This window comes from Mustelus asterias, chromosome 3, assembly GCF_964213995.1.
Source record: "Mustelus asterias chromosome 3, sMusAst1.hap1.1, whole genome shotgun sequence".
Classification (NCBI taxonomy): domain Eukaryota; kingdom Metazoa; phylum Chordata; class Chondrichthyes; order Carcharhiniformes; family Triakidae; genus Mustelus; species Mustelus asterias.
In genome coordinates, this window is record NC_135803.1 from 135806009 (window position 1) to 135830092 (window position 24084).

Below are 24084 nucleotides of genomic sequence, written 5' to 3' on the forward strand. Positions count from 1 at the left end.
AATACGACGAGACCTGGACACAATTCAGGCTTGGGCTGGCAAGTGGTAAGTAACAACCGTGGCATGCAAGTGCGAGGAAATGACCATCTACAACAAAAGGGAATCTAACCATTGCCTCTTGACATTCACTAGCATTACCATCGCTGAATCTCCCACTATTCACATCCTGCGGGTTATCATCGACCAGGAACTGAACTAGACTAGCCATATACTGTGGCTATACAAGCAGGTCAGAGGCTAGAAAATCTGCAATGCGTAACTCACACCCCAACTCCCCAAAGGCTGTCCACCATCTTACAAGGCACAAGTAATGGAATACTTGCCATTTGTTGTTTGAGGGATAAATCATGGCCATTACTCCCTCATCTTTGCTCAGTTAATTAATAATTAAAGACAATTGCAACTTTTCGAGTTCTTCTGATCGGCCAATATAGCTTTGGTGGAAAAGCAGCTGTGTTTGAGCCTGTTTTCGAATGAAGTTATGGCAGCCCAGAAAGAAAATCACCATGAAATTTCCAACAAATCACCAGGAAACTATCAAGTTACAAAAAAATACTCTACTGGCCATCCTTACTGTTATTGTGAACAATGTATCATCTGTAGATTTTTGCTATCAAATTTGAACAATTACAAAAACATGGGAGGGGGTGAACTTACCTTGATGGGCAGGGTAAGCTGGTAATATCACGAGCTAGGCGATTACTGAGCCTGGGACGGAATTGTCCGGGCTCACTTGTCTTAGCAGCCTCACCGGTGAAGGTCTTCACTGGTGAGATTCATGTCTGATTCCTATTAATGGGACCTGTTGTGATAGCCTCTCCAGTAGGACCGGAGGCCATTGAGGACACCTGGGAGGTTGGGTGCAGGGATGGTGTCCTTTGGGCAGTGCCAGCCTGGCACCCTAGACTGGCCATCCGAAGGGGTGGAGCCTGAGGGGACAGGGTGACACTGTGCACTCTGCAACTAGAATCGGACGGGGGGGGGCGGGCATTGCGCACTCTGCAACTGGCGATCGACCGGGAGGGTGGCGATCAACTGTGCTGGGCCGGGGATTGGCGATCATTTGGTCCATGCAAGGAGGGGGTGCGATTGACTGCAGAGGCTGGTGATAGCTGAGGGGGAGACAGTGACAGATCTCCCTCTGTGCTGTTGCACAGAACAGAGAGATCTGCGCATGCACGACTACGCCTTCTGCTATGAGCTGCTGGCTTTTGGCGAGCCTAGGCCCTGCCTCCTCCCCCCGCTGGCAGGAAACAGATCTTGCTTCAGTTTTTGCTCAGAGTGTGGTAAGATTGAATCAGCGCAACTCTCTCCCAATTTCACAGTGATAAGAATGTGTCCATTGACTTTCAGGGAGGGTTACACTTCACAATAAAAATGTATTTTTCCCCCTTGCTGTAATTTTGATGGAAAATAAAGTTTATAAGTTAGCCAAGGAAATGGCATTTGATAAACTCTCCCATCTTGATGATGAGGAATCAATGGCTGTGATTTTCCCATCGCAACCCGCAATTTTCTGTCGGGTCGCGGTGGGAGATGCGCATCGCCAGCTTTTTTTCTGGGATTTGCGCATCCGCTGGGAACGCATGCACATCTCCCAGAGCCGGCGAACAGTCGCAGGTCAGACCACACTGGAAACCAGCGGGAAAGCAGGTAGTAATTTGAATCTGTTTTTAATATGTTTTAAATATAGTTCAAATGTAATTATTGGGAACTTACCGGTCCCAACTGAATCTCCCACCCCACCAGGAGTACTTCATTCCAGCGGAGTTCAGACTAGCTCCCCACATTTGGGGAGCTAGCGGAAGACCCCGCCGGAATGAAGGGGGGGGGCAATTGGGTCTCCCCAGGGGTTGGGTGGCGAGGGGGTGATGCCTCCTGGGCATGGGCATCCTGGCTGTGCCAGCATGTGCCCTCTGGCACTGCCCAATGGGCAAAGCACCCATGCTCAGGGGCATCTTGACACTGTCCACTGGGCAGTGCCAAGGGGGTGGGGCCTAATGTGGGCACGGCCTAGAGACAATCAGTGGGGGTGGAGGGGTCCTGCTGCCACTCTGCATTGGGATTGGTCTGGAATGAAGGAAGGCCAGCGATCGGGGCAGGTTGGGGAGGGGGTCATCTGCCGGGGGGTGGGGATTGGGGGAGTGGGGAGGGCCTGCCTCCCGGGAGGGGAGTCTGACCTGGAGGGGGGTCAGCGGGATGGGGGGGTGGGCTGGACATCGGAGCGCTCCTGGGCAGGGGGGTCAGGGCTGGCCCGGGAATTATTGTGGGGCCTGCGATTGGTCCGTGGGGATGGGAGGGGGGTGGGGGGGAGGGGAGGCTGGAGGGGCAGCACTGCGGGGGTCCCGGGCTGGCCAGCAAACGGGGAGTCTGACAGATCGGGGCCACTGCGCATGCAGAGAATGCGAATAGACCCCGCCCTCCTGGGTTTTTAATGAGATTCACGATTGGGACCTCTGCAGTGCACAGAGTGCGGAGATTCAGGTGAGAAGCTGAACGGACAAAACAGTCGGGATCTAGAACAGTTTTCCCGCCAATTCAGCACTTTTGGGAGAATCGCGGCCAATGTTTCTGCAACCTTGAGAAGTGAGACACAGGTCAGGTGTAAAACTTACCCGCTCAGCACAAATCTAAACATAGGTACATTTTCAATATGAATGGAATTAAATCAAAGAACAAGTCAGATATATCAATACTTTTTGTTAATTTAGTTTCATTTCCTGATAATAAAGATTGGCCCTTCTGAAAACCGTTAAGGCAGAGGCCTTTAATATCGAATTTTCAGTAAGTGGTCAGCACAGTGATTAGCAGTGCTGCCTCACAGCGCCAGGGACCTGGGTTCATTTCCAGCCTCAGGTCTCTGAGGAGTTTGCATCTTCTCCCTGTATTCGCGTGAGTTTCCTCCGGGTACTCCTACACTCCAAAGATGTACGGGGGGTTAGGTGGATTGGCCATGCTAAATTGTCCCTTAGTGTCAGGGGGACTAGCAGGGTAAATACATGGGGTTATGGGGATAGGGCCCGGTTGGAACTCTTGCCGGTGCAGACTCGATAGACCGAATGGCCTCCTTCTGCACTGTAGGGATTCTATGATTCTATTCTAATTAAAAACCATATTGTTACTGGTACCTCATTTTCAAAGTATTAATTCACAACAAATGCTCAGGTTTGAAGAGTCTGCACTGAATAGGTGGCTGCAGGAAGACATAAAATCTTTGCGTAAAGTAAAACAGCTGAGACTCTGTAGCGTACAAATCAAAGAGCCTCCTGGGTCAGGCAAGAGAATGTACAGGAGTCAGGATGTAAAATGTATTTCATAGGCTCATGAAACTGAGTATTAATTCTGTTTTCAGTTGGTCAGCGTTAAGACCCTGAAAACAGAAGATACTCAGAACCATGGGGAAAGAGTGGGTCAGTGCAATTAATGAGTAGCTGTTTTAAAGAACCAGGGCAAGCACTATGGAATGAATGGTTCCCCCTCTGAGCAGTAAAATTCAATGGCTCTGATACTTAATGTGGAGAGAAAGAGTGTGCGATAGTGAGGGGAATCCCAGAAAACCCACTACGCGGAGGTCCTGCAGAATTCAACAGCAGGTCCTCATTATCATTTTTAGAAAATTGTGTTTCCCTACGCCCTCAGCGGCTGGCCAAATTGCCAGGCTGAGGGGAAAGTCCGCGACAGAAGTGGACAGTCAGCACCAGTCGGGAAGGTGGGAGGGGGAGAAAGACAGTTCGGCTGATTTACTTGAGGGACAGGGGTGGCCTGCAAAGAGTGCTCCAAAGAGCACTTCCGCAGCCTGTCATTCCCATTCCAGTGTCGGCTTTCCTGAGCCTGGCTGGCAGTAATTCAACTTAACCGCGCAGTGGGAGCCTGATTTGAACACTGTAATAAAGTGTCCAGCCTCCCCAATAGTTATGATTTTAAGTTAATAGACTGGGAAACTAGATGTGCCATAGCGATGTCATGGCAAAATACCCAATTAGAACATCTGTGCGTTAACACATACGTAACTACATATGTACAAATTAGAAGCAGAAGTAGGCCACTCAGCCCCTCGAGCCTGCTGCACCATTCACTTAGATCATGGCTGATTTGCTTCTAACCTGAACCCCACATTAGTGCCCACCTCCGCTAACTTTTCACCCTCTTGTTATCTAGCTCTGTTTCCACTGTGTTTTAAGGAAAAGAATTCCAAAGACTCATGAACCTCAGAGAAAAAAACTCTCCTCATCTCTGTCTTAAGTGAATGACCCCCTTATTTGTAAACAGTGACCCCTAGTTCTAGATTGTCTCACAAGAGGAAACATCGTCTCCACATCCACCCTGTCAATACATCCTCGGGATCTTGAAGCTTTCGTTCGATCAGGTCACCTCTTAGTCTTCTAAACTTTAGTGGATACAAACCTAACCTCTCTAACCTTTCCTCATAAGACAACACTCCCGTTCCTATTTTTGGTCTAGTAAACCTTCTCTGAACTGCTTCTAACTCATTTATATCTTTCCTTAGATAAGGAGACCAATACTATACACAATACTCCAGACGTGGTCTCACTACTGAAGCATAACTGAAGTAGTATCTTGCTTATCAGATTCTCCCTACTCCTGCAACCAATTCCCCTCACAATAAACAATGACATTCTATTATCTTTCCTAATTACTTACTGTACCTGTATTGCCTTTTGTGATTCATGCCAGATCCCTCCACACCTTGGAGCTCTGCAATCTCTCACCTTTTAGGTAATAAGCTTCCTTTTTATTCTTCTTGCCAAAATGGACAGTTTCACATTTTCCCACATTATATTCCATTTGCCAGATTTTTGCCCACTCACTTAACCTACCTATGTTCCTTTTGTAGCCTCCTTATGTCCTTTTAACAATTTACTTTCCCACTTGTCTTTGTCTCATCAGCAAATTTACCAGCTATACCTTCAGTCCCTTCATCCAAGACATTTATATAAATTGTAAAAAGTTGATGTCTCAGCACTGATCCCCTGTGGCGCCACCTGGTCACATCCTGCCAACCAGGAAAAGGCCCATTTATGCGAACTCGGTTTTCTGTTAGCTAATCAATCTTCAAACCATGTGAAATTTACACCAACACAATGAGCTTTTATTTTCCGCAATAACCATTGATGTGGCAGTTTCTCAAATCAAGAGTCAAAAAGGGTTAGAAGAGATAAAGAGTGCAATTTCCTCCCCTTCAGCATCACCCTACTTTGAAACAAACTGTGTGACGTTAGTGTATCAACAATCAATGACTCTTTTTGTCTGCTATTTTATCTGAGGCGTGTTCTAATATTGTAACTTCATTCTAACAAACATTATGGAATTCAGCAATGATCCCTTTACACTGTCTATGTTGTCTGTATTTTGGTTCCTTCAATGCATGATACCTTTAAATGTTTCTACCTGGCTGTGCATGCCAAGAGAAGCAGTGGCGTAGAGGAATTGTCACTGGACTAATGATCAGAGACCCAGGATAGTGGAGACCCAAGTTTGAATCTCACCGCTCTGACAAAGGGTCATCCAGATTCGAGACGTTGGCTCTATTTTTTCTCCACAGATGCTGTCCGACCTGCTGAGATTTTCCAGCATTTTCTGTTTGTGTTTGAATCCCACCATGTCAGATGGTGGAATTTGAATTCAATAAAAATTTGAAATTAAAAGTTTAATGGTGACCATGAAACCATTGTCAATTGTCACCAAAAAACCCATCTGGTTCACTGATGTGCTTTAGGAAAGGAAATCTGCTGTCCTTACTTGGTCTGGCCTACATGTAACTCCAGAACCACAGCAATGTGGTTGACTCTTATCTACCCTCTGAAATGGCCTAACAAGTTCAATAGTATAAAAGTGTTACAAATCCAATAAAATGGAATTGAATTAGAGGACCACCCAGCATCGATGACGACAACAGCAAACAGAGCCCTCTTGACCTTACCAAGTCCTCCTTACCAACATCTGGGCACTTGTGCCAAAATTGGGAGAGCTGTTTCACAGGCTAGTCAAGCAACAGCATCCTCACATAATCATACCTTACAGATAATGTCCCAGACACCACCATCACTGTGTATGTCTGCTCCACTGTCAGGGCAGGCATAAGAGTATACATTTGGGAGGGAGTTGCCCTGGGAGTCCTCAACATCGACTCTGGACCCCATGAAGTCTCATGGCACCAGGTCAAACATGGAAAAAGAAACCTCCTGCTGATTACCATGAACGCCCCCTTCCCGTACCCCCTCAGCTGATGAATCAGTATCCTCCATGTTTAACACCGGTTGGAGGAAGCACTGAAGATGGCAAGGATGCAGAATGTACCCTGGGTGGGGGACTTCAATGTCCATCACCAAGAGTGTTTCAGTTGTATCACTATAGGTGGGTCCTAAAGGACATAGCTGCTAAACTGGAACTGAGGCAGGTGGTGGGTGAGAGAACCAACAAGAGAAAAAAACATACTTGACCTCATCCTCCCCAACCTGTCTGCCGCAGATGCATCTGTCCATGACCATATCAGTAGGAGTGACCACTGCACAATTCTTGTGGAGACAAAGGGCCCCATTTTACCATTGTGCCGTGCCCATTTTCGGGCATGGTAAAATCGGGTGTGAGGCCATTAACGCGATCTGCGCCCGCGTCCATGCAGATGGCCACTTTACTGAGACCCGGGAATGGCCGCAATCCGATTCGCACCCGAAACGGGCGCAACGGCGATTTAAATGCATTTGCATGCATTTAAATTGAATTAATGAACTGCCTGCCCAACTTTATCAGCATTTCCCCCTTTACCACTGCGTTCGCCGATCCGGAATCGCGCCGAAACGAACATGCTGAATAAAAGTCTGAATCGGGCACTCCACCTGCTGAAGAGGCGAGTTCAGAGCTTTCAACGGCTCTCTGATGCAGATCAGTGGTTGGGGGGGGTGGGGGGAAGGGAGGCGGGTCAGGTCATTCTCTGGTTGAGTGGGAAAGGGAGGGGAGTGAGCAGTGGCTACCTGAACTGGTCAGAGGCTAGGAATTCTGCAGTGGTTTGGCAGGTGCTGAGGATCCTTGGTGAGTTCCTGCAGTACATCTTGTAGCTGGTACTCACTCTTGGCACTTTTTGTCACTGGTGGAGGGAGTGAATGTTTGTGGAAGAGATGTCAATCTCTGCTTTGTTCTGAATGGTGTTGAGCTTCTTGAGTGTTGTTGGAGCTGCTCTCATCAAGGCAAGGGAACAGTATTCTATCCAGGTAAGGGAAGAGTATTCTATCACACTCCTGAATTGTGCCTTTTAGTTGGTAGACAGGCTTTGGGGGATCAGGAGGTGAGTTACTCACTGCAGAATTCCTAGCCTCTGACCAGTTCAGGTAGCCATAGTATTTATATGGCTAGTCTAATTCAATTTATACTAACCCCCAGGAAGTAGATAGTGGGGGATTCAGTTATAATACCATTGAATGTCAAGGGGTGGTGATTAGATTCTATTTTGTCAGAGATGGTCATTGCCTGCCACTTGTGTGGCATGAATATTATTTCCCACTCAGCCCAAGCATGCATATTGTCCAGGTCTTGCTGCATTTTGGCATGAACTGCTTAATTATCCCATGTGGTCACACAGCCTGTTAGCACTTATTCCCAATGTTCACACATGTATAATGGCACGAGGACAAGGCACTAAAAGGCTATCAGTAGCAGTGGCACTGGACCCTAGGAAGGTGCCAAAGCCTTCAGAATTGGGAGGGAGAAAATTGCTGATAAAACAGACTCTAACCATGAAATAAATGCCCGAGTAGCACTTTCTTAATACAAACCAAAATGAGTGTTTCTTACCTCCACTGAGAATGACAACAGCAATAAATATTGCAATGTCACAGTCGTTCAGCCCCAGACCATTGAACTTCATGGCAAATTCAAATTTGGGCTCCATGATGTCACAAAAGGGTTTCCTCAGGCTCTTTAAAAATTCCCGAGTCATGAAGCCCTGACCAGCAGCAATCAAAAGTCCATCTTTATTCATCAGGGAAGCCAACATACTGAATATGACCTCATGGACACCATATTTAAGAAGAGTAACTTGGTCATTTAGGTCAAGACTTATGAATCCTGGGATGGATTTTGCAAATTCAGTGATTTCCCTTACAGCCTCCACTGAACGGAATTGACAGCGTTGAAATATTCGTATCTCTACCTCTGTGTTCTGTTCCTGCAGTGGTGTTTGTTTGAATTTGATGCGTTCCTCTCCTGCCTTTAAGGAATTCATGTCATAAATAACAAATGGCTACAACAGGAAAAATAAAGACATGTTATGTTAGTGATGTACATTGTATTTTCATTAACAGTCTACATTAGAATCAAGACACAGGGTTTTCACCAACATCTTGTGATTCCAGTTACCGCATTCTCTGAAGGTACTCACACATTCCCCCTGATAATGGGGGCTGCCCGGCTGCCATTAATGCTGGAAGTGGGCTGGCTTCAGAGAACTGCCAGCCACTCTGCTCTGTAGACTCAGCGGCGCCACAAGGCGCTTTGACCACTGCTGGGACTACAAGTAGTCCCCAGGTTCTAGGCCCCATGGCCAGGATGCAGATCATTGTGGAGGTCTCATGACATAGGATGGGAGGTCTTTGAGAGTGGGGTTGAGAAGGTGAGAATCCTGATAGCAAGGCTAAGTGGGGAGAGAGCACCCAGGGGCAGACCTTCAGTTGGCAGAGGGGGAGGAGGAATGCAACATAGAAAGGGAGAGAGAGTAAGCGAGATGGGACCCCCCCTCGTCCTGCACAAGGCCTGAGCAGGGTGATCTGCTGGACATCCCATTGTCCCAAGTCCATGAACCTCTCCTGAGGTCAAGCAGGAAATGGCCCTTAAATGACTATTCATTAGCTCTTAGGGTGAGGGTAAGTGGACTGCACTAGGCCTCACCACCCCCTTCTCAACATCCACCTCTAATCCCCACTTCCACAAAACTGGGGACAGGTGGTGAGAAGGTCACTCAAGGAATTTTACAGGCCCTCCTGCCTGCTAACCTATTGGCAGGGGATCATAAAATTCTGCCCTGAGAATTATTGGGCTGAAGGTCCACTGGAGGCCGAGGTGTGGGAGTGGGGAATGTCAGAGAGGGGAGCTGCATTCTGGCACGTATACTTGGATATACCTTCCTTGTACATCAGCTATTAACTTGTAATGATCTCAATGTGGCCCATGAGGTCCCTGATTGAAGTAATGATTGCCTACCCAATCAGGGAGTCTCATCTATATAAATACATACACACACATATATTGAGTAGTATCAGGGCTACTGATACTCCAGATTCTGACTTTGTACCTGAAGCATTCTTAGGAGTGGAGATAAAGTTGTAAATAAAGGGAATCTGGTGAAGGGACATCCAACCTCCGAGGAGTTATTTCATAACTCCAGCCCAATATTAGAATTTAAAGGGACGGTTTCAGTTTTATATGGGAATGCACATGCCTGCACTCTTATATAAACTGTGATAGTCTGATTACTGGTTCTGTGCAGGATATCAAATGGAGGAGGGGTGGGAATAAGGTTGCTCCTAGACAGAGTTGGATTGTGCTGTCGAGTAAGGTAAATGTGCCTTTGCAAGGCGGCTGAATTTAAAAAGAATTGCCGACTTGTTACATGTAGATCCGGGCCACGATCCCAGCCTGGACTCAACCAGGTCAGCTCCACTTTCATCAAACTTCTATTTATCCAGATACTATTCAGTTGTAGATAAGGGCAATGACAACTGAAGCATAACAGAAAAAAAATGTTCAAGTACTATAGCAGCAAAAGGGCAGTCAGAGAAAAAAAGGACCAGAAGTAGTCCATTCAGTCCCTCAAGCTTAAACCACCCACCGTTCAATTAGATATTAGATGACACGTATCTAATTGGCTTCATAACAGAGGCTAAAGCTACAAAAGGTGTGAAAACTCCTGAAACGAAGAAGATAATCATAAATATTTTGAATGCCAGTTTTCAACAAGCATTCCCAAAAGGTCACTATCCTCTCCAAACAAATATATTGCAAGTAAAATCAATGAGTTTACTCAAACATTTAAATTTCAGTCATTGATGGTATTTATCCCAGTACGGTCAGAAAATGAGAGTGGACTTTTGTGAGGGTTTAATAATTATAAAAGAGTTAATAAACACTGGGGAAGTATCAGATCGGAAACAATATAAAAGGGTAACAACTCAAATCAGCTGTGGGTCAGTTGATAGCAATCTCGTCTGTAAGTTCACATTCAGCTCCAGGTTTTTAGCAGAAAAATCAAGGGTGACACACCGATGCAGTACTGAGGGAATGCTAACTATGGGAGGTTTGGATGAGACCTAAACTGAAGACACATTTGCTTCTATGGTTCTAAGTAAAAGGTCCCATGGCAATATTTTGAAGTAAAGCGGGAGAGTTGATCCAGTGCTCTGGCCAACAATTTTGCCTCGATCAGCATTTTAAAAACTGATTCTGTGGTCATGATCGCATTGTTGTTACATATTAGAATCAAAGAATTATAGAACCCCGACAGTGCAGAATCAGGCCATTACAATAGTGACTACATTCAAAAGTGTTCCATTTGCTGTCACGCACAATGAGTTATCCAGATATTGTGAAATGCAAGTTTTGTTTCTTTTAAACTCATTGGCCTTACTTAACGTTACTTGGTGTAAATGGGACAGCAATAGATCGAGAATACCCTTACCATCCTGCTTACCGCTGACCAGAGGAAAAAGGAAATCAAAAATCACAGGACAGCTAACCTATATGGAATTTCAGCCAGTAGCAAATAGTGAGATAAAGTAACCTATTTATAAAAGAGATTAAAAAAACAATCTGTTTACAATACTCAGTTTTGTTTTAATTCTGTGTATGAACTAATACACTTATATGTATCCATGGATGAACTATTACAGATGTCTTGTAATGAATTGGACCGATTAGAAGGGTATATGCATTAAATGGAAGCAGTTTAGAAATGTTTGCCCTGATGCATCCCTCTTTAGATAACAGAATACAGCAGACTACTTCAAAAATAGCCAGTAACGTACCCTAGTTTTGAATTATGAACTTTTATTTCTCTGTTTAATGTCATCTCCTGACACCATATAGCCAATTAAGAGATTTATGGGTATTATACCTACATACCATCTTTCTGATTTATAATTCTTTAGTTGTCCAGTACACTTAATCACTCAGATGTTGTCATCTATGTCCTCGCCTTGATCATGGCCAACACAGCACTTAGAAAATATACAGATAGTCAAAAATATGTATACTATTGCACATCAGCTTGCTGAATAAAATATTTTATAAGCCTTAGACTGCTAGTGGATCAGATCATGGGAGAATTTCTAAAATATCTCAAACCATTTCCAGGGTCTTTTAAAAAATTCATCGTGTGGCAAATGAGTAAGATTTGCGTGCAAATTCAATTTGTGCTACCTGGCCAATGGATCAAAATTATTATTTTGACTGCCTATAATTATTTATAGTCCCCAAAAAACAACAGGTACATTGCAAATTGTTCATTACACTTGTTCATTAATTAATTGTACAGCTAAACTCAGCAACTCAAATACAATGCATGACATCTGAATAAGTTCAACTGTGGCGAGTTGGCAAAATAACAGCATTCAATTGTTAATCATTGAACAGTTACATACCGATATGTCTCCTGTTTTTCCTGCCATGATTGCTCGGGATTTAGCTTTTGTAATAGGAAAAGACTTATTGTACGATTCAAACATGTGTTTGGCAAGAGCACGGAGATCAGCAAACTCGGGGTTCAGCTGGTCTGCATCGCTGGAGATTTCAGCCAAGAGTTTCTCCTTTTCTGCTTGTGGCATTCTGCCAAATCTAATTGCTATAAAACAAATGTCAATATGTGTCAGCAAATCACATTCATAAAAGGTTAAGATTAAAGGTTAAGATTAAAACAAGTGCTATCCATATCAAAGTGAATGGGGAGTACTAGTATAAAATATGGTTATACTGAGGTTCCACTCAGTGACTAGTTTAGCATATCAGACAATATTTATTTGTTGTAGTTCATCTGCGGAATTTTCCCATGGGATTCGTAGCGGGCAGGACACAGACCATGCAAAGGTCCGTTGACCTCGGGCAGGATTTTCTGGTCTTGGGACGGACGTGGTCAGAAAATCCCGCCCCATATCTTTCTTGTGCTCGAAATATTTCAAAAGCTCAGATTGTAGCCCCACCGTTTATGCCAAGTCAAGTAAGTAATATATTTGAAATATTTGCCATGAACCAGCCTTTAACATCTGGGCCCGACTTGAAGGGAGAGACACGAGGTTCTCCCCTCCTGCTGGGGGACTGCAAAGCTTTTATTGCTATGGCCTGGACCTACTGTCACCCGCCACTCAGTGACGTGAGAAGCAAGATTCTGTGGGGTATATGGTGCTAACAGGTATCAGGTGCTCAGGTTGAATCTCCTACACGATTTACATGTGGTGGGTGGGGAGGGTGTGCTGTGATGTGGTCCTGGTGGGATTTGAGATAAGGAAATCTCAGTCAGAATGATAAAGCAGTGGTAAGCCTGACTATTGTAGAATGATCAATCTGGTTCTGAAAACATAAATATCTCCTTTATGATTAAATACTAGATACTTAAAATATATTTTTTCAACTTCTACCTTAACACCATATGCATATAGCAACCTTTATTTTCCTCTCCGCAAAACTTTTACAAAGTGATTTGATTATTAGCACTTTTCATTTACTGGTTAGCCATCTGAGAATTCTCTTAATGTGACTGGCCACTTGGACAGTTTAATGGTGTTACTGCAACTTCATGCTGGGAACCTCCATAAAAGAATGCTGCAGTTAAATGCAAATCAAGAGATACCAAATATCACAGCGCAGGTTTCTTTCAGATAAGCGGCGAGTGCTCTTCCTTCGCTGCTGACTGTAAAATCAGGGCCACTGTTTTCAAATCAATTTTAAATAATCCAAGCTCCATCAATTTATCTTTGTGGAATTTGGACCCAAGCCTTTGAATCTCCTCCCTTTGCATTTTCCACAGGGCACTTATTTTTGTGATCACTGTGACCAAAACCAGATAAAAAATTTTAAATGTAGTCGGGTGTAATATTAGACAATAATTTTTCCAGTTGGCAATGGCCTCAAACCAGATTTCATGCTGCTCAAATTGAACAACAAGATGGGCAACGGAATCAGCTGGTCGTGAGAGAAATGCAAATTTACTAACCACGGTACAGCAGCGCATGGTTTAGAAGAATTGGCAGAGAATTGTATTTGTATGTAAACAACTAAAAGTTACCATTTTATCAAGTGGGTTAAGTCCTATTTCAATGAAGGCACATACTAAATAACTAGTCAGAACACTATCGAATCACTAAGATTCAGAGTTGATTGATACTAGTATGAGTCATTAGGATGTAAGAAATAAGAACATAAAAACTAGGAGCAGGAGTAGGCCATCTGGCCCCTCGGGCCTGCTCCGCCATTCAATAAGATCATGGCTGATCTTTTGGTGAACTCAGCTCCACTTACCCGCCCACTCACCATAACCCTTAATTCCTCTACTGTTCAAAAATTTATCTATCCTTGCCTTAAAAACATTCAATGAGGTAGCCTCAACTGCTTCACTGGGCAGGGAATTCCACAGATTCACAATCCTTTGTGTGAAGAAGTTCTTCCTCAACTCAGTCCTAAATCTGCTCCCCCTTATTTTGAGGCCATGCCCCCTAGTTCTAGTTTCACCTGCCAGTGGAACAACTTCCCTGCTTCTATCTTATTTATTCCCTTCATAATCTTATATGTTCCTATAAGACCTCCCCTCATTCTTCTGAATTCCAATGCGTATAGCCCCAGTCTACTCAGTCTCTCCTCATAAGCCAATAGGAGCAGAAATAGGCTGTTTGGCTTTGGCTTTGAACTTTCACCAACGTTCAATAAGATCATGGTCAATCTTCTGCCACGATCCCACATCCTCTGAGCCCCTTAAAATCTGCCCATCTTCCAATTGAATGTTCTGAACAATTGTGCATCTATAGCCTCCAAGAAAAGAATTCCAAAAAATCACAAATGGCTGAGTCAAGAAATTTCTCATCTCAGTCCTAAATGGATGACACCCAGATGCCAGAACAATCTCTAATTCAATAAGATTTATCTACAGTGACAGAAGCTACCACTCCTCTGACAATAATGAGAGAGCAAGATATGGACTGGCTATAAGGCTTCCAGACCACCTGAACCTATGAACGGAGACTTGATGGGTGGGGGTGGGGTGGGGTGGGGAAGGGGGGGCGGGGGTAGTAGTATATACACAAATGTATATACATGGAGTAAACTGAGATAGCAAGTAAATATGTTGGATTAAAAACTTGGGGGAGGTGTCATATAAGGGCACATAAAAGATTAACATGGGACTGTGTACAGTCCCATCAACACAGTGATGTGCGTGAACACATGACCTGTACCTCGGGGTCAGTGTAGTGTTGGTCAGAGCCGTGTGGAGGAGCAAATATTGTGTCAGATCCTGTCCTAAAGCTTTTAAGTATCAACGTATACAGTTTCTAGTTAATATAAATACGTACTGTTGATTTACCCAAGACTACGAATATCTTAATAAGACCTACTGAAGTACGCCCAAACCTTACAATGCCCACCACCTTTTAATGGACACCTAGAGATAGGCAATATCAATGTCACAGGTAGAAGGTGAGGGGAGGTAGATCTAAAACTGAGATGAGGGGGAACTACTTCTCACGGAGGGTGGTGAATTTGTGGAACTCGCTGCCCCATAGCGCGATGGAGTCTGAATCGTTAAATGGTTTCAAGAAGGAGATGGATATACTTCTAATTAAAAAAGGGATATGGGGAACAGGTAGGGAGGTGGATTTGAGACCAGGGAGAGATCAGCCATGGTCTGATTGAATGGCGGAGCAGGCACGAAGGGCTGAATTTGCCTACTTCAGCTCCTAATTCCTATGTTCCTAAATGCTGACATTGCTAACAACACCCATATCCCAAGGATGAATACAAGAAGGTGGTGTTGATGTACTGCAGCTCAGCTGTAAAATACAAGTCCACACGTGTGTTTCTTCACATGCTCAGTTACCGATTGCAGCAAGACTGCTGAGAGATACACCTCCTCAAAGAGGAATAGATTTTTTTAGTTTATTTATTAGTGCCAAAAGTAGGCTTACAATACTAACACTGCAATGAAATCACTGCAAAAATCCCCCAGTTGAGTCCAAGTACCCTTGTACACTTTCTAGCAGAGAATAGGAGGATCTGAGGAATAGTTTAACATTACTGCCTCCCCTTACTTAACCACCGGTGCGATGGTGAGGAGGGTGGGGACTGAAAGAGTGAACTGAATGATTTGTTCTGGGTTAGTATCTGCAGGTCTCTTTTTTTTTTCCCCGATTGCTGTATTCTAAACCTTTGAACTTTTGAAGAATGTGAAAAATCTGTGTACAGAAGTTACAAAGAGACAATTCCACGTGCACCTACCATTGTGTGACATGCCGACAGCCAGACATTTCTGAAACCTGCAGTACTGACATTTATTCCTGTTCTTTTTCTGAATCCTACAGTTTAGGTCACACTTGTCATACATCAGCTTCAACCTGATTGTTCTCCGGAAAAATCCCTGTTATGCAAATCAAATCATGTCACGGATGGAACGCATGTATATAAAATGAAAGAGTTAGAAAGATATCGAACAACTTGGGCTTTTCTTTCTGCACTTATTATTTACAGCTTTAAATTCCTGGGCCAAAAAAAAAAGTCAGGTTGATCTCTGCAGTGATACCTTACTATTCCATACAATATCATAGAAACCATAGAAACCCTACAGTACAGAAAGAGGCCATTCGGCCCATCGAGTCTGCACCGGCCACAATCCCACCCAGGCCCTACCCCCCCACCCCTACATATTTTACCCACTAATCCCTCTGACCTACGCATCTCAGGACACTAAGGGGCAATTTTAGCATGGCCAATCAACCTAATCCACACATCTTTGGACTGTGGGGGGAGACCGGAGCACCCGGAGGAAACCCACGCAGACACGAGGAGAATGTGCAAACTCCACCCAGACAGTGACCCAAGCCGGGAATCGAACCCAGGTCCCTGGAGCTGTGAAGCAGCAGTGCTAACCACTGTGCTACCGTGCCGCCTGCCCCATATGCATGTAAATAAATTAGAAAACAATTAAACAGTAGTATTCTACACAAATGCTTTTCCTTCTAGATTAGCCATAGTGACACAAATTCAACAAACCTTACATCCTTCACATGCATGGACCCCATAATGGAAACCTGAGGCCTTGTCTCCACATACCCGACATTCAATAGACAGGGTTGAATTCGATGGATCTTCTTGTAACTTTGAAAACGAAGGTTCTTTTCTTGATTTGTCATTTAAGGAAGAAGGTTCGACTTTGATAGTACCTGTGTAAAGATAAATCTTTTACGCATAAGTTATGCCGATTAAGCATTCGAGGATGTTGAGACAAATTTTACGCCTGGCATTAAAAGTACAGATATTCACAAAACGACGAGCTGCTTCAAGCAGGAATTTCCAGTTTTGAATTGCTGGCATTTAAGTGGAATATTTTTTACTTATCTAGAATCAATGAAACTTCTCTGCATCATTAACCTGTAACTTAAAATATTCAGGCCCAATTTCCTGCACCTCAATGGTACGGCCCAAGACTCCGAAGAGTAGTTAACATGTGTTTAAATATTGCCTTGTCCTTTGCCCTTCCTCCTCCCTATAGGATATGTAGTTTGTTTCAACTTTACTTCACTTGATCGATGTTTTAATCTGTCCAGGATGATGCCTTTAATAACTATTTCATTTGTTCTCCCTTTCCCTTAATTAATCTTCTGAAATGAATCCATTATCCCTTTGCGGTTAGCCAGAAGGGCGTATATAGGAAGCCTTTTTTCAAATGCATAGTTTATGATAATGAAAATTCAAATACTAAAATCCAAATTTTACAAACAAATGCAGGAAAAATTACGAAAATAATAGCTAGCTTTCAAAGAACAAAGAACAATACAGCACAGGAACAGGCCCTTCGGCCCTCCAAGCCCGCGCCGCTCCCTGGTCCAAACTAGACCATTCTTTTGTATCCCTCCATTCCCACTCCGTTCATGTGGCTATCTAGATAAGTCTTAAACATTCCCAGTGTGTCCACCTCCACCACCTTGCATGGCAGCGCATTCCAGGCCCCCACCACCCTCTGTGTAAAATACGTCCTTCGGATATCCGTGTTAAACCTCCCCTCACCTTGAACCTATGACCCCTCGTGAACGTCACCACCGACCTGGGAAAAAGCTTCCCACCGTTCACCCTATCTATGCCTTTCATAATTTTATACACCTCTATTAGGTCACCCCTCATCCTCTGTCTTTCCAGTGAGAACAACCCCAGTTTACCCAATCTCTCCTCACAACTAAGCCCTTCCATACCAGGCAACATCCTGGTAAACCTCCTCTGCACTCTCTCTAAAGCCTCCACGTCCTTCTGGTAGTGTGGCGACCAGAACTGGGCGCAGTATTCCAAATGCAGCCGAACCAACGTTCTATACAACTGCAACATCAGACCCCAACTTTTATACTCTATGCCCATCCTATAAAGGCAAGCATGCCACATGCCTTATTCACTACCTTCTCCATCTGTGACGTCACCTTCAAGGATCTGTGGACTTGCACACCCAGGTCCCTCTGCGTATCTACACCCTTTATGGTTCTGCCATTTATCGTATAGCTCCCCCCACGTTAGTTCTACCAAAATGCATCACTTTGCATTCATTAGATTTGTTGTCCTATAAGATACAATGAAAACAAATAACATACTTTGATAATCCAGATATCTTTCATCATATATATAGTCTGAAGAATTCTCATCAATTCTGAAAGAGGTGGAAGCGTGATCCTCATAATTAACTGGAGAAACAGTGGAAAAGTCCACTGTAGCAAATGGCTTTACGTCGAAGGAATGAGAGTGATTGGCAAGTTCCGACAGGTCCATTGTACCCATGGCAAAATTGATGGGCCACAAAGGCAACTGTGTATCTACCATTCTTGGTCCTGAGAGGAAAAAAAGTGAAAAGGAAAAATTATTGTGCGTTTTTAATGCAAGCAATGCTTACGCAACCCAAACTCAATAGTCAATAATACCACAGTAAGTAAGCATTTCAGATTTCACGTCAAATAATTCACAATGTACAATATAGTATGCATATTAAAAGAGAATATTGCTCCTGAAAAGTCACTAGATAAACTTTCATGATACTGTATCGAAAGTTTGTGTTGGAAATTGCTTTCAAACCTGTGACTTGTGGTCATGGTAGCATAGCTCTTCTAAGCCTTCTCAGAACAAGTGACCCAACTTCAAAAATGTAGGGATAGATGTTCACCAGTACCACAGGGTATAAATAGAACCTTTAAGTCCTAATATATTGGGAAAAAGCAGACGGCCTACAGCTTGCACCCAATCGATTTTTGGCATTAGGGCCCATTAATATAAAAAGTTTGCTTCTGAGGAGCGGGTCATGCTCGAGCCAGGATTCTTCAGAGGTCCTTGAGGGCAAATACTGCTAAGTTTTAATTGTTAAAAAAAAAAACTTTCTGTGGAGTTGGTGGGGTGTTCACCCCAACCCCACAGACTTGGAGATCACCTCCTCCCAGCACCCCTGGCAGCATCAATTCCACTTCTGGACCTTACCCGAGGGCCACTTGCAGTGAGGCAGGCAGTCAAATTCTTCTTTGGACCGGTGCCCTTAGTCCACTCCGATTATTCAGATGAGGCACGGGGGCCAATTTCTATCAATCTTTGAACTCCAGATTCTAACTCTGCAGACAACAGTCTGAACCTGAAAGCATGCTCAGCCTAATTTCTACCTCTTCTGCATTCGTGATTGTCAGATGCATATTTCACAGTAGAAACAAATCGGTGCAAAACCAGAACTGATAAGATCAGCACAGGAACTGTCATGAAATTGCTCATCAAGTATGTACACTATTGCCCTTCTTTAATCTTTCAGATCTAAGCTTCGCTGTGTTGTTTAACAAGGCAAGTGAACACTGCTCAAGTCTGATCATAACTGTACTAACATCTGTCCAACAGTCAGAAACTTTTAATTCTAACTTTGTAATTAACCTCTTTTCAAACTTTAATTACACTTGTCCTTCGGCGTACCATGTTTACGTTGTCACATCAAAACAGGAACATCAGATCGTATTTCATACATCTTATCTAACAATTAGAAACCGTCTGCTGATTGTGTGCATTCATGTAAATCTACTTTAAAGTTTTCAAAAGAAACTTGTGAAAGAAAATTCATGAGGAGTTTAAGCAAACTAACCCACAGTGTAAAGGTTAAGTGGCTAAATTTTTCCGATTAGTGTTTTAAATGCAAAGACATATTTCTACTGCATCAAGTACTTCAGAAGTATACAGCTCAGCTGTTAATAAGTTATCTTCAAATCTCCTGCAAATAATGATTTCCTAGTTGATGCAATCAGCTGTAGGCGTTGCACAATATATGCTTTATAAATTAAGGTCACTCAGTTTAAGTGCGTATAACGCGAATTAGATTTAAAGCATAAAAGATAATGTACTGATTATGAAACCATACAACGTAGAAATGTCAACTTTATTATATTATGACAATTAGCCATTATATTTGCAACAGATATGTTATTCATTTACACAGTTCCTGCATCAATAGAGCCAAACTCAGAACAAATACTTCTTTTGTTTCACGAGATCACATCAGCATAATCTTAGGGCATTGAAAATTCACTACAGGAGATTGTAAGTTTTAAACTGCTGCCATTTTTACATTACATCGAGTAGCAGAAACGGAAACAATTAAAATTTAAAAAATACAGCTGCAAGTTGTTTGTTGATCACAATTACAACATGCCACTTAAAAAATTAAAACAAATAGAATAAGTTAACCAACATAACTGCATTCATTTAAATCAAAATTGCAGGGAATTAGGCATTTCAGTTCTTCATTGTAGATTACCTTTCAAATTTGGTAAGCAAATTTCTATGTGAAAATGTATTAAACTACTGATTGGATTTAACCACCAAAACGTATGGTCAGCAGTAAAAATAAAGAAATATTAGTTTCTGGAAACCCAGCTGCAAGTTATCAAATCATTAAACACACAGTGGTTATGTTACATGTGCTATGTTCATGCTACATTGGCATGGTCGCTAAATGCCCGATGAGTAGGATATTCCAGCATGCCAAATCAATACCAATGTGCATTGGAGGATAGCTAATGTGGTCCCGTTATTTAAGAAGGGTAGGAAGGATAACCCGGGTAATTATAGGCCGGTGAGCTTGACGTCTGTGGTAGGGAAGTTGTTGGAGAGGATTCTTAGAGATAGGATATATGCGCATTTAGAAAAGAATAAACTCATTAACGATAGTCAGCATGGTTTTGTGAGAGGGAGGTCATGCCTCACTAACCTGGTGGAGTTTTTTGAAGAAGTGACCAGAATGGTTGATGAGGGAAGGGCCATGGATGTCGTCCATATGGACTTTAGTAAAGCGTTTGACAAAGTCCCTCATGGTAGGTTGGTGCAAAAGGTTGGATTTCATGGGATAAAGGGGAAGGTGGCGAGATGGGTGGAGAACTGGCTTGGTTACAGAAGACAGAGGGTGGTAGTGGAAGGGTCTTTTTCCGGCTGGATGCCTGTGACTAGTGGTGTTCATGATGTGGAGATGCCGGCGTTGGACTGGGGTGAACACAGTAAGAGTTTTAACAACACCAGGTTAAAGTCCAACAGGTTTATTTGGTAGCAAATACCATTAGCTTTCGGAGCGCTGCTCCTTCGTCAGATGGAGTGGAAATGTGCTCTCAAACAGGGCACAGAGACACAAAATCAAGTTACAGAATACTGATTAGAATGTGAATCCCTACAACCAACCAGATCTTAAAGATACAGACAATGTGGGTGGAGGGAGCATTAAGCACAGGTTAAAGAGATGTGTATTGTCTCCAGACAGGATAGCCCGCAAGTCCAGGAGGCAAGCTGTGGGGGTTACTGGTAATGTGACATAAATCCAACATCCTGGTTTAGGCCACCCTCATGTGTGCAGAACTTGGCTATCAGTTTCTGCTCAGCGACTCTGCGCTGTTGTGTGTCGTGAAGGCTGCCTTGGAGAATGCGTTTATTGGCAATTTATATAATTCTGTGCATAACTTTCTCTCTAGACTCATGGCTGATTCTTTTGTCGTTGTTTTTGGGATGTGGGAGGTCGTGGCAAGGCTGCATTCTCTGCCTATTTCTAGTTGCCCCCAAGAAGATAATGATGTATTATCTTCTTGAATCACTGAGTCCTTAAAGTGATGCTGTTTCTTCAATGGTGTTAGAGATCCCACAAGGAAATTTATTTACTATAATTATGCAATCTTAAAGTGGAAAGGTATCTTAAGTAGAACACAGCCACAACTTGTTACACTGTGGTGGTTTGTGGGTTTTTATTATTCACCTCAAACTTGCACCTAAAATATCAAATAAGTTTTGGTCACTTTTAGTTTGGTAAGTTAACATTAATTAATATGGTTTCAAATCTCATTACGTAGTAAAAATTAGATACATCCTATTTATTACAGGCTTAATAAATGTGCATGTAGTGTAGGTGCCAATATAGCAGGCATTTTATTTTGCACAGAATGGGCCATGGTGTGCTGAAAGCTAGCGAATTACAGACGTATTTTTATTTATTTGGTGACAAAATCTAATCACTATTTCCTGTGTCTGTTTTTGCATCTCTCAGCTTTGAATGGCAGTTCTCACAAATGATTATTAGAGGTTTCAAGGCTAAAAGCAACTTTATGTACTTTGGATTTTAAAATAGCACCCCACCATTCAGAATAGTTCTTTATCCTTCACCAAAATCAAATCAAGGTAAAATAATCGACACTTCCACATCTCCACTACTTGGACTTGAGAATGGGAAAAAGTCCTCACATCTACTGTTATTTTTCCATGGCCCAGATCATTGGAGACCAGAAGTATGACTCTGTTGGGACCCCTTGGAAGTCCCGATGTGCTGACCTCCATGGGAATTTCCAGGTAATTCCTGGAGGGGAGTTTGAGGGGGGAGGAGGGGAGGCTGAAGGAGCGGGATCAGTAGCAAGCCTGGGGAACAAGTTACCTTCCCTTTCCGATGCTGGGACCCTCGAGCAGCCACTCAAAGCCTCTGAACAAGCACATGAGCTCACAAGCAACCCCGACAGTACTGGCTCAAGCAAGCAAAGTGGTGCATGGCATGCTGGCTGCACAGCTGGCTTTTCTCACCATATTTTCCAGCACTTCGAAAAGAGTGCTGGAGGCATGTCTTACACCGTCACCCACCAGCAATGTTGGCTTTCCAGTGATCGGGACACTGTGGAATTTAAAACATCCAACCCCTTCATAGACACACGGAACTACCCACTCGTCCCCACAGAGCTCCCCAGAGAAAGCCCCCGCATACTGCCCCTTGGTAGTGCCAGGGACATTGGGACACTGCCAAAGGCATGACCCCTCCCCTCTGGGGACTGTACTTAACTGTGTGCCCCTGGTGTGGTCTCTTCATCTGGTTCACATTGGGGTGGCATGATGGCACAGTGGTTAGCTCTGCTGCCTGACAGTGTCAGGGACCCAGATTCGATTCCAGCCTTGGGTCACAGTGTGCAGTCTGCACGTTCTTCCTGTGTCTGCGTGGGTGCTCCGGGTTTTCTCCCACAATCCAAAGGTGTGCAGGTTAGGTGGATTGGCCATGCTAAAGTTGTCCCTTAGTGCCCCAAGTTGTGTAGGTTAGGGGGATTAACAGGGTAAATCTATGGGGATACGGGGATAGGACCTGGGTGGGATTGTTGTCGGAGTGTCAGTGCAGGCACAATGGGCCGAATGACCTCCTTCTGCACCATAGGGATTCTATGATTGCTCCAGATCTGCCGTAAACCTCACCGACTGTGATGGGAAACCACAACGTGAGGGGATGATACAGTGGGGCAGCTCGCTAGTGGCATTTAAAAGTACTTATATGAGGATCCTGACATTCTTGGGCAGGAACCTCATTACATTAATGGCGGGGACAATCACGTTATGAGACCCTGCTGGCAAGAATCGCATTTTTGGCCTCTTGTGGAATTTTGCACCCATGTTACCATTTGTGCCTGCGACAAACATGGGGCAAAATCGCCTCCCATGTTTCAGATGTTCCTATCCTTCTCGTGTCTCTCTGAAGGTCTATAACTCTTTATCCTTGCCTCTATGATTCCCCAGATTCTACATTTCCTGGATATTTGTTTTCTCTCGAAATCTCAGAAATGTCCTTCCATATCTTTGCCTCAATTTTCATTCCCTCTAACTGATGTTAGCTTCAGCCTCAATAGCAGCTTTAAGTAACCTGTAGGGCCCCCCAGAGGGTTGGGCGCAGGGGTGTCCCCCCTGGGCATTGGCACCCTGGCAGTGCCAGCCTGTGTCCCCTGGCACTGCATAAGAGGCAAAGTGCCAATGCCCAGGGGGCACATTGGCACTGCCACCAGGCATAGGGCAGTGCCAAAGGGGCGGTCCTAATGGGGTGGGGCCTCTAGGGGCAATTGGTGGTGATGGGGGGGGGGGATCCCGTTGCCACTCTGCATTTTGGGTTCGCAAGGAGGAGGAGGAGGAAGGAGGCCAGCGATCAGGGCTGGCCATCAGGGGGGGTGGGGGGGGGGGTGGTTTGGCCTTCCCAGGTTGGGGGGGGGTGGCGGGGGGGGAGGGGGGTTCGTGGGTGCTGAACGGGAGATCAGGGCTGCAGGGGGGTCAGTGATCGAGGCAGGCTGGGGCCCGGACATGCTCGGGGGGGTGGGGGGGGGCAGCAATTGGGCCATGGCGGAGGCCAGCGTTGCGGGGGTCGTGGGGTTGACCAGCAATTGGGAGGCTGGCTAACAGGGGCCACTGTGCATGTGCTGATCTCAGCACCGACAGATTGGCGCATGCGCAGTGGCCCACTCAGAGCTATGCTGCCAGCCTCTCCAGCGGAAATAGGCCCCACCCATGGATTATTTGCGTAATTCATGTTGGTGCACTCTGCAGTGCAGA

General features: G+C 44.3%; 1 protein-coding gene across 5 annotated transcripts in view; it reads right to left on the bottom strand.

Moving 5' to 3' along the window:
* Window positions 1–24084, bottom strand: part of pparg (peroxisome proliferator-activated receptor gamma) — a 114117-nt gene that overhangs the window by 7170 nt on the left and 82863 nt on the right. Inside the window, exons 2-6 of one of the 5 annotated variants that reach the window (XM_078209715.1) lie at window positions 17841–18074; window positions 16258–16427; window positions 15487–15625; window positions 11649–11848; window positions 7810–8257 (exon numbers count right to left, since the gene is read on the bottom strand). In XM_078209715.1, the coding sequence (XP_078065841.1) occupies window positions 7810–8257; window positions 11649–11848; window positions 15487–15625; window positions 16258–16427; window positions 17841–18066 (1183 nt within the window). In that variant the 5' untranslated portion in view covers window positions 18067–18074. Of the gene's footprint in view, window positions 1–7809; window positions 8258–11648; window positions 11849–15486; window positions 15626–16257; window positions 16428–17840; window positions 18075–24084 lie in introns of those variants that run through there. The other 4 variants (XM_078209717.1, XM_078209718.1, XM_078209719.1 and 1 more) reach the window with 4 other exon arrangements.